This window comes from Sorex fumeus, unplaced genomic scaffold (genome assembly GCF_029834395.1).
Source record: "Sorex fumeus unplaced genomic scaffold, SorFum_2.1 ptg000063l, whole genome shotgun sequence".
In the NCBI taxonomy this organism is placed as follows: domain Eukaryota; kingdom Metazoa; phylum Chordata; class Mammalia; order Eulipotyphla; family Soricidae; genus Sorex; species Sorex fumeus.
This window is the reverse complement of record NW_026606120.1, coordinates 73,205,145-73,215,627: the sequence shown is the minus strand read 5'-3', so window position 1 is coordinate 73,215,627 and position 10,483 is coordinate 73,205,145. Positions and strand designations below refer to the sequence as shown.

The following is a 10,483-nucleotide window of genomic DNA, read 5'->3' as shown; positions in this document are numbered from 1 at the left end:
TACAGCAGAGAGGGCGCTTGCCTTGCGCTCAGACAGCCCAGGTTCAAAAATCCCTGAGTGCTAAGCAGGTGCAAGCTTTGAGCACAACTGGGTGTGGCCCTAGAACCAAAAACATTGGGAAGACTCAGGCCTGTAGCTTCCGGAAATGGGGCTGGAGTGAGAGGAGTAAATTGAGATTTGGCTAGATTGAGTGGCAGCTGAGGGGCATATCCAGGTGGAAGAGATCAGTGAAAACAGGCATGTGGATGGGTGGGAAAGCTTTAGAGTAAGGCTCTTTAGGAGGGCTGGAGAGAGTACAGGAATATACAAGCCTGGGCACCAAATAGGCTTCTTCAGATCACCGATTATGTCCCCTAACCTCCCTGTTCCCCCTCCCCCCACAAAGCTAGAAGACTGGGTCCCTTTGTTCCCCCCACCCTGCACCCTAGCCCTTTACTCCTTAGTCAGCCTTCAGATGTGCTGAGTAAAAACCTGAACAGACTTCATCTTTTCTAACAGCTGCATAGTACTCCATTGTGTAGATGTACCAAAATTTCTTTAACCAGTCATCTGTTCTCCGGCACTCAGGTTTTTTCCAGATTCTAGCTATTGTAAAGAGTGCTGCAATGAACAAACAAGCACAGATGTCACTTCGACTATACTTTTTTGCCTCTCTGGGATATATTCCCAGGAGTGGTACTGCTGGGTCAAATGGGAGCTCAATTTCTAATTTTTTGAGGATCGTCCATACTGTTTTCCAAAAGGGTTGTCTGCATTCCCACCAGCAGTGAAGGAGAGTCTCTTTCTCGCCACATCTGCGCCAACTCCGATTGCTTTTGGTCTTTTGGATGTGGGCCAGTCTCTGGTGTGAAATGATATCTCAATGTTGTTTTGATCTGCATCTCCCTGATGATTAATGATGTAGAGCATTTTCTCATGTGCCTTTTAGCCATTCGGATTTCTTCTTTGAGAAAGTTTCTGTTCATTTATTTCGTTGCCCCATTTTTTGATGGGATTGGTTGTTTTCTTCTTGTGGAGTTCAACCAGTATTTTGTATATCCTTGATATCAACCCCTTGTGAGATGTGTATTCGGAGAATATCCTTTCCCATTCTGTAGACTGTCTTTGTATTTTGGTCACTGTTTCTTTTGAGGTGCAGAAGCTTCTTAGTTTAAGAAGCTTCATTTGTCTATCTCTGTTTTCACTTGCTTGGCCAGTGGCGTGACATCTTTGAAGATACCATTAGCTTCAATATCATGAAGGGTTTTTTTTTTCTTTTTGGGTCACACCCGGCAATGCTCAGAGGTTACTCCTGGCTCATGCACTCAGGAATCACTCCTGGCGGTGCTCGGGAGACCATATGGGATGCTGGGAATTGAACCTGTATCGGCCACGTTGGCTGCGTGCAAGGTAAACGCCCTTCCCGCTGTGCTATCGCTCCAGCCCCTATCATGGAGGGTATTGCCAACTTTGTCTTCAATGTACCTTATGGATTCCAAGTCATGAAATTCATATACAAGTGGTACTACATGGAAAGTATCATGCTAAGCGAAATGAGTCAGGAAGAAAGGGACAGACATAGAAAGATTGCATTCATCTGGGGAACATAAAGTAACAAAATAGGAGACTAACACCCAAGAATAGCCGAGATAAATACCAGGAGGATTACTCCATGGTTTTGAGGAGAGCCGCACACGCTAGGGGGAAAGGCAGCTCAGATAGAGAGAAGGGAGAACCAAATAAAGGGTGTTGGGAGGTTCTTCTCAGGATGGGAAATGCGTGATGAGAGTAGACTATAGACCGAACAAGATTGCCACTCAATGTCTCTTTTGCAAACCACAGCACTCAAAAGGAGAAAGATAACAAAAGGGAATGCCCTGCCACAGAAGTAGGGGGGGATGGGAGGGTGAGGGGTGGGAGGGATACTGGGACTGGTGGTGGTGGAGAATGGGCACTGGTGGAGGGATGGGTATTCGATCGTTGTATAACTGAAACCCAAGCACAAAAATTCGTAAGTCTACAACTGTACCTCATGGTGTTTCACTAATAAAAATTTAAGGAAAAAATAAAACCCAAACCTGAACAGAGCAGTTCCACGGCAGGAAACAGAGCAGGGGTGTGTGTGTGTGTGTGTGAGCATGTGTATATCAGCAAAAACCTGAGCAGAGCAGTACGAGGGCGGGAATCAGAGCAGGGTGTGTGTGTGTGTGTGTGTGAGAGAGAGAGAGAGAGAGAGAGAGAGAGAGAGAGAGAGAGAGAGAGAGAGAGAGCAGAGCAGTACCAGGGTGGGAAACAGAGCAGGGTGTGTGTGTGTGTGTGTGTGTATGTGTGAGAGAGCAGAGCAGTACCAGGATGGGAAACAGCAGGTGATTGGTGGGGGGTAGCTTAGGCCCAGACTCTGAGCAGGGCCCAGGGACCCTGAATTCCCTGTGACCATCTTAGTTCTTTTTTTTGCTTTTTGGGTCACTCCTGGCTCATGCACTCGTGGTGGTGCTCAGGGGACCATATGGGATGCTGGAAATCAGTCAGCTGTGTGCAAGGTAAACCCTTACTGGCTGTACTATCACTCCAGTCCCCTTAGTTCCTCCTTATGGTGATTTTGTTTTGGGGCCACACCCAACAGTGCTCAGGGCTTACTTCTGTGCTCAAGCATCACTCCTGATAGAGCTCGGGGGACCATGAGATGCCAGGGATCAAACCTAACCAGCCACGTGCAAGGCGAGGGACGCTACCTGCTGTACCATTGCTGCCCTACACTCAGGGATCACTTCTGGCAGTGCTGGAGAGATGTATGTGGCGCCTGGTGAAACTGCAGCACTGTCCTCCTGTTCAATTTACTGAGCAGGCACCAGTAACGTCTTCACTGTGAGACGTGTTACTGTTTTTTGGCATATCAAATACACCACGGGGAACTAGTCAGGCTCTGCCGTGCAGGCAGGACTCTCGGTAGCTTGCTGTGCTCTCCGAGAGCGATGGAGAAATCGAACCTGGGTTAGCCACGTGCAAGGCAAATGCCCTACCTACCTGCTGTACACAGGTTCAGATAATACAGTGGTTTACATGTATATATGTATATAAAGGCATATGTATATGTATATATACATATACATATACTTATATGTATATAAAGGCATACTTGCTTTACCCTGTCAGGAGTAATCCCTGAGTGCAGACAGAGTAAGCACTAGCAACCCAGGGCATAGCCCCAACTCCCCAAAGGGGGAAAAATATAACCTATTTCCTAGGTTAGAGCCATAGCACAGGGGACCAAATAGCAGAGTGCAGGGCATTTGCTGTATATTCTAGCTCCGCGCTTAGAAATTGCTCCTGGTAGTGCTTGGAGCATATGGGATGCCGTGCGAAAGGCATATGCCCTACCCGCTGTAGTATCATTCAGGCCCCTAATGATTTTATTTTTGTCTCAATTATTCCCGCCGGGGCCCCTTGGAGGGGAGTGGGTTGAGCTTTCCTCCCCGCCCCGACCCGAAGACCTCCAGGATCAGCCACCACCATGCTGAGACCACTCCCCGCACACATGAAGGTACTGGCAGAGGGACAAAGTCACGCAGGTTCCGGGGCCGAGATCTCCAAGCCTACTCGGATTGGGGCCGAGCATCCTCCACCCAGATCCTCCAAATTCCAGTAGGCGGGGGTCACACCCACCAACTGGCCCCCTGGCGCCGTGTAATCTCATCAACGGCCAAGACTCAGAGACTATGAAAACCAGCTCCCGAACCGTGCAGCCGCCCAACATCTTATCTCATTCCTACTTTGGACAAACTGGCAGGCTACCGAATGTAGCCTGCCCACACGGCAGTCTAGCAAACTCCCCGTGGCGTAACCAATATGCCAAATACCAGTAACAATGATGGGTCTCATTCTCCTAAAGAGCCTGAATATAATCTCAGGGCTAGGATGAAGGAGACGTTACTGGGGCCTGCTCGAGACGAATAACAGGATGGTCGTGATTCGTGATGTGCTCCCAAGCCTTGCCTTAAGTGACGAGTGATTCAATAGCAGGTGGACAGGTGGGAGTCCCCAATCATGCTTTCCATTGTGAAAAAGGAATTCCTCAGGGAATTCTCCAGGACTTTAGAAGTGTAAAACTTCTGAGCCTGTAAAAAGCCTTCATGCCTCTTTGGTGGGGCAGTTTTTAAAAACTGGGCTGCTCAAACGAGCGTTACAGCCCAATAGTGTGGGCGGTGGTGCAACTTTGATCTAAGTTTAGAGGTTCAGAACCGGAGGCAGCTGAACCATCCCCACTCCAACCCCATGCTGGAATTTTAAGAGGTAGATTTCAAGCCCAGATCTCAAGACATTTGGAAGAGGAAGCATACTGTTTTCTAACACTTTTTACATCAACCTGACCCGACCGAGACCATCTCTAAGTGCCGCTCCTTTCCTCCTCAATGTTTAGGTAAAACCACCTCTTCCTGGAGAGAGAGGTTGTACACCCACCCCCCTCAGTGTCCTCAGTTCTGGTTCTAGCTGGGGAAGACCCACCAACAGGCACATTGGGAGAAGCACAAAGGCAGGCAGAGACTTGCAGACAAAGTCTTGTTTAATTCAATGATCAATAGCAATGAAGGCCCTCTGTACAGACAGGTAAAGGTGTCTTGTTCTTTGTACTGTTTACTTCTTGGTCTCTTCCTCCTTGGACAGAGTCTTGATGATTTCTTCCTTCTTTGCCTGGAGCCGTTCTTCACGGCGCTTGCGAGCTTCCTTAGTCTTAGACCTGCGGGCCTCAGCCTGGTCACTGGTTAAAGCAAGGAAAAAAAAATAGATGAGAAGGGATAAACAGCTGGTCCTGCTTCCAGGGACCTCCAGCCCCACCACCTAGAGAGACAAGTGCATGTTCAATCTCTCAAAAGATCGCTAGCAGGAACTGGAAAATGTGCAAGGTAACTTACGCCAGGAGCTTCTTGCGGGCCTTGTCTGCCTTCAGCTTGTGGATATGTTCCATGAGGATTCTCTTGTTTTTGAACACATTCCCCTTCACTTTGAGGTACAAGCTGTGATACCTGCAGCACAGAAGGATCAGAGTTGGCCTGGGATCTGCTCAATCTGGTACCCACTCACAACCCCATTTTGGCCAGCGCTGCCAGGAAAAACCTGTCACCCACATTGATTGGGTAGAAGTGATGGGGAAGACAAACGCCCAAGATACACGGCTTACACCACCCCCAGGTTAATTACAAGGTCTGTTTTTTTCTTGGGTGGTGGGGTGGAGTGGGGTTGAGGTGAGGGTTTGGAGATTGGGTCACTCCCAGCAGTGCCTAAAGGACCACATGTGCCAGGGAACAAACCTGGCTCAGTCACGAGAAAGGAAAAGCTACCAGAGAGGTCCATGGTCACTTACATATGGCGGTCAATCTTCTTCGATTCCCGGTATCTTCTGAGTAGCCGACGCAGAATCCTCATCCTCCTCATCCAGGTCACCTTCTCTGGCATTCGAGCATTGGCAGTACCTTTGCGCTTACCTATGCCCATATGCCGTCCCTTGCGGCGTGCCAGTGTGTTTTTCCGGCACCGAGCCCGGGAATGGACAGTCACAGGCTTCCGGATTATCAGCCCATCTTTGATCAGCTTCCGGATCTGCTGACCTGTTACCACCACAGATCCTGGTCAGTTAGCTGCATGCTACCAACACCAGTCACGACCCTAACACTAGACACCAGGGGCATTCCCCAGCAGCCCTACTCCATTCCTTAAGCCGGAGCACCTCTGGTTGCGGCCCATCCCAGGTAGAAACACTCGAGTATTTATTAAAAAAAAAAAAATCTTAAACGGTTATGGGTCCATACCTATTCATGCTCAGAGTAACATATGTGGAGAGCCAGGGATCAAATCAAGTTTCAGTTGCATGCAAACAATTATCTTAACTAGGTTTTAAATTTTTAAACGTTTAGGTAATCAGCGTAACCCTAGCTGCTATCTAATTCACCTATAGAAATCACGTTTGTTGTGAAACACACACAATGCACAAACCTAACAGATCGAGACCTTCACTGACTTTTGGGGAGGGGACCAGAGAGACAAGAACTTAAGATGTTTGCATTTCATCGCCAGCACCAAATAAGATTCCCAAGCACTGCCAGAACTAATTCCAACTCCCGCACCCCCAATACTTCACTGACTTAATTTTTTAGGGGGGATGTCACACATGGCAATATTCAGGGATTATTTCTGGAGGGGATTGGGGGACCATATTTGATGTCACGATGCACCTGGAATCAGCTACATGCAAGGCAAGCACTCTACCTGCTGCACTATCTGTCTGGTCCCACTTACTGATCTTAATAGATTCTTTACTCAAACTTTTGTCAGGCCCCTAAGCCCTCTCCTAGGTTCACCTGTGCACTTCAGTATAAGTTAGTCTACACAGAATTCGCTATTCTTGACAGACCCCTTTGGTCTGTCCTCAGAACCTGGCTGTGGCAGATCAGGTGAGTATCCCTTACCACTAAACTTTCTTTAGCACATCCTGCCATTTCCCATCGTCATCCACCCACCGCTCCTCTGCTCCGCTCAGACTCTAGCCCAGCTAGGACAACTGCAGTGGTGATTGTGATGTGTTCCACAGTTCGTTTTCCTTATCCCCTTTACAGAGGCCTGGACCCTTTTTTTTTTTTTGCTCTTTGGGTCACACCCGGTGATGCACAGGAGTTACTCCTGGTTCGTGCACTCAGGAATTATTCCTGGCGGTGCTCAGGGGACCATATGGGATGCTGGGAACCGAACCTAGGTCGGCTGCGTGCAAGGCAAACGCCCTACCCGCTGTGCTATTGCTACAGCTCCTGGACCAGTTTTTAAACCCTGTAAACTAAGTAAGATGTAAGGCTACTTGGCCAGCACCAAACACTTCATGTACCATGGTTTTTATTCAACTACAAATCTATGATAAATTTTAACTTACAAACTGAGCACAGTTAAGAGATAAATAAGCAACTACATAATAAAAGATACAATAAAGTTACATAAAAAAGTTACAATAATACTCTTAAAGGCACACATGTAGGAAGGCTGGCAGAAATCGTGGGAAAGTTATACTGGCACAGTCCCACTGGGCATATTTACCTGCCTAGAATAGTTAACTCCAGGTCAACAGCTCTCTATAATCTCTACTATAGCTGTGGCCCCTCAGTCTTCCTAGCTCATCACTTCCCACACGACTCCTACCCTGCTTCACATAACTTATCAACAAAACCCCCAGAAAGCAGCCATCACTGCTCTAACATGGTGCTCGGGTCCCTCCATGAACTACTCTTCCATCATCCAGGCCAACGGCTGAACTCCCGGAACCCCCGTTATTTCTGTGTCTCTTCCAATTTCGAGGACCTTCCCACCTCCCCGGAAGAGACCCCCCCCCAAAGCTCTCATTGGGTCGCTGCCTTCTGAACGAGGAGCGGCGGCCAGGGTTCCTCGGTGGGCCACGGGTCACGAACTCACGCGAGTTGGCATTGGCGATTTCATTCGTCTCGTTGGGGTCCAGCCAGACCTTCTTCTTGCCGCAGCGCAGCACGCTGGACGCGAGCCTCTTCTGAAGCCTGAGCATACTGGGGCCAAGAGAGCGGCATGAGCGCATGCCCGGCCCAGCCGAGTCTCCCAGCAGGGGTCCCGGCGGGCGCGCGCCCCCACTAGGCCCCACCGCGCACCCTCCTTAGGCCTTTCGGGCCCCTGGGCTCATTTCCCCCATCTCATCGCAGCCTCGGCCGCTTCTTGGGCCAACCCCCAAACGGTGAAACCGTCCAAAGAGCCAGGATCGCCCCATTTTCGGCGGCAGGAGGCCACGCGGACGTCACACGGGCACCAGGAGCCGCTGGGTCCCCGGGGCGCGCGGAGCTGCGGCGGCCGCGGCTCCTCCCCAGGCCCGCGTGGATCGCCGCCGCCACGTCTGGGCCGCGCTCTCTTCCTCCCCCCATTCGACTACCAGGCCTGCTCCGAGTCACCCCAAGACCCGGGAGCTGCAGCTTCAGCGTCGCCCCCATCTGACGCCCCCCACCCAGGGTTGCGATGCCGAGCCCCGCCACCCAGCCGCCGCCCGGAGGAAGCCGAAGCCGAGAGCCGCGGAGCCTACCTCATGGCTGCGGCCGCAGCGGCGAAAGGAAAGAGCTTGGCCCGTCCCGGCTCTCCCACTACCCGCCAGGGGGAGAGCCCAACCCCCCGCCCCGCTTTCGTCCGCACTCCCTACGGTCCTTTCATCCTCCACCGCCGTGAACTTACCTAAAGCCTCTATAAAAACCCCGGATAATAGAATTCTAATATCGGAAATTGGATTTAAGCTTTAAAAACGAATAAAATAGGCCCCCTTCGGTCCGGCAAAATGGTATCGTCCGAGTGGCTAGTCGGCATGCGCGGTAAGGGCACCGGTCACGTGAGCAACGGGAGCCGGAAGTCAGGATGCATCGCCCAGGCGGGGTGAAAGTTTTGGCTAGAATGGCCGCCTGAGGAGTCTTCTCTTAGCTGAGGAAGAAATTAGAAGCTAGAAAGTGATGAGGGTACATATCAGGCAGAAGCAACTTTATGTTCATTTTCTCAGGCTCCGGGTAGCCCCTGAAATGCAAATCAGATCACGAGACATTTTGCCCCACTAAATCCCTAACATGCATTCCTCCTACTATTTCTGTCTTGAAAATCGCCTGAGCTAACAGCTAGCGTTCGCTACTTTCCAAGGAAAGTTTTAAGATCTTCAACACCTTGATGATGAAAACCAGTCAAATACGCAATAGTCCACAATTGGCACAGAATTTCAGTTACAATATTGGGAAGTAGTGCATTGTCTGAATGAATAAAAAAAAACCTCTAAAATTTCAGTGGTAGGCCATCCATGGTTTTGCTTTCCTTCTGCTCTGGAAAACCCACTGCAAAAAAACTAAGAAGATCCTTGTGTCTAAGAAACCTAGGATTGAGTTCTCGCTTCAACTCATTGCTTGGCTCCAGCTATTCTGAATATTCCAGGCTACTAAATAGAACTAAGTTCAAAAAAGAGGAAAGGTGGGGAAGAGGGATCAGTGGTAGAGATTACCTTATATGTGTGAGGTCCGGATTTGATTCCCACCTCTGCAAAAACAAAAAAGGGTCTCACATCTGTGTCACTTCCTCACAACACCACAGTTAATGCCATCCTTGTTTTACTGCTGAGCAGAAATTGAAAGTCCAAATCTTTACAAGAGCAAAAATATATATATTTTTTCTGTCAGATTCTCTTTTTGTGAGAGATGGGGGTGAGCCACACCTGGCAATGCTGGAGGGGGCTACTTCTAGCTCTGTGCTTGGATTACTTTTAGAGATGGTCTAGAAGCATCTAGTACTAAGCAGTTCTGGGAGTCAAGCCTGGGCCTCCAGCATGTAATGCATGGGTTCCAGACCTCTGAGCCATCTCTCCGTCCTATGTCAGTCTCTCATGCCAAATAACAAGGTTGCCGTGCTTCATCCTCTCTCTCCCCCAAAAGTGAACAGTGAGGAAAATCACCTAGGATCACATTCATGACTAGTGTTATTTTAGTTCGTGAAATCAACAAATCTCTGTTGTCATCAATCACAATTCTGTGGAATAGTAAAAGGGGTGGAGTAGGGAGGAAGAGGTTCTATTGTCAGGACTGACCTCTCTATAGCACCTAAGGTATCTTGGGAAACTCCGGCAATCCAGGCCAGAGAGAGATTGTACAGGGGGCCAGGCACTTATCTTACTCTGATCAACCCTGGGCACCACATATGATCCTCTGAGTACAGAGCCAAAAGTTAGAGCCGAGTACTGCAAAGTATGGCCCAATCTCCTACCCCCAGTGTAAGTTCAGCAATTCATTTTATAATGTCATTCATTTTCCCTCATCAGTGACAGACACAAGAGTACTTGCAACCCCATTCTACAGAAAGGTGGAGTCATTTATCTGGGGTCATGTAATTTCATTTTTTTCATTTCATCATCCTGTTAATCGTCGATTGCCTCGAGCAGGCCCCAGTAACGTCTCTTTCATCCTAGCCCTGAGATTATATTCACGGCTCTTTAGGAGAATGAGACCCATCATTGTTACTGGTATTTGGCATATTTGGTAGGCCACGGGGAGTTTGCCAGACTCTGCCCTGCGGGCAGGCTACATTCGATAGCCTGCAAGTTTGTCCAAAGTAGGAATGAGATAATAAGATGTCGCGCGGCCGCGAATGCTGATGGGATTACACGGCGCCAGGGGGCCAGGTGGTGGGTGTGACCCCCGCCTACTGGAATTTGGAGGATCTGGGTGGAAGATGCTCGACTCCAAATCGAGTAGGCTTGGAGGTCTCGGCCCCGGAACCCGCGTGGCTTTGTCCCTCTGCCAGTACCTTCAGGTGTGCGGAGAGTGGTCTCAGCATGGTGGTGGCTGGTCCTGGAGGTCTTCGGCTGCCGTAGCCCTGGTCGGGGCGGGGAGGAAAGCTCAACCCGCTCCCCTCCAAGGGACTCCGGGAAGGAACACCCAGGCGCGGGGGCAGAGACTGCACTTTTCTCGTCCGGGATCTGGATTTTATA

General features: G+C 49.7%; 1 protein-coding gene across 1 annotated transcript; it reads right to left on the bottom strand.

Annotated features, from left to right (window-relative positions):
• Positions 1–4,522: 4,522 nt before the first annotated feature.
• RPL19 (ribosomal protein L19) lies at positions 4,523–8,117 on the bottom strand. Its single transcript, XM_056128043.1, has 5 exons — positions 8,057–8,117; positions 7,429–7,535; positions 5,339–5,582; positions 4,890–5,000; positions 4,523–4,735 (listed from the first exon to the last, which is right to left on the bottom strand). The coding sequence occupies exons 1-5, from the start codon at positions 8,059–8,061 to the stop codon at positions 4,612–4,614; spliced, it is 591 nt and encodes a 196-aa protein (XP_055984018.1). The 5' UTR covers positions 8,062–8,117; the 3' UTR covers positions 4,523–4,611.
• Positions 8,118–10,483: the final 2,366 nt, after the last annotated feature.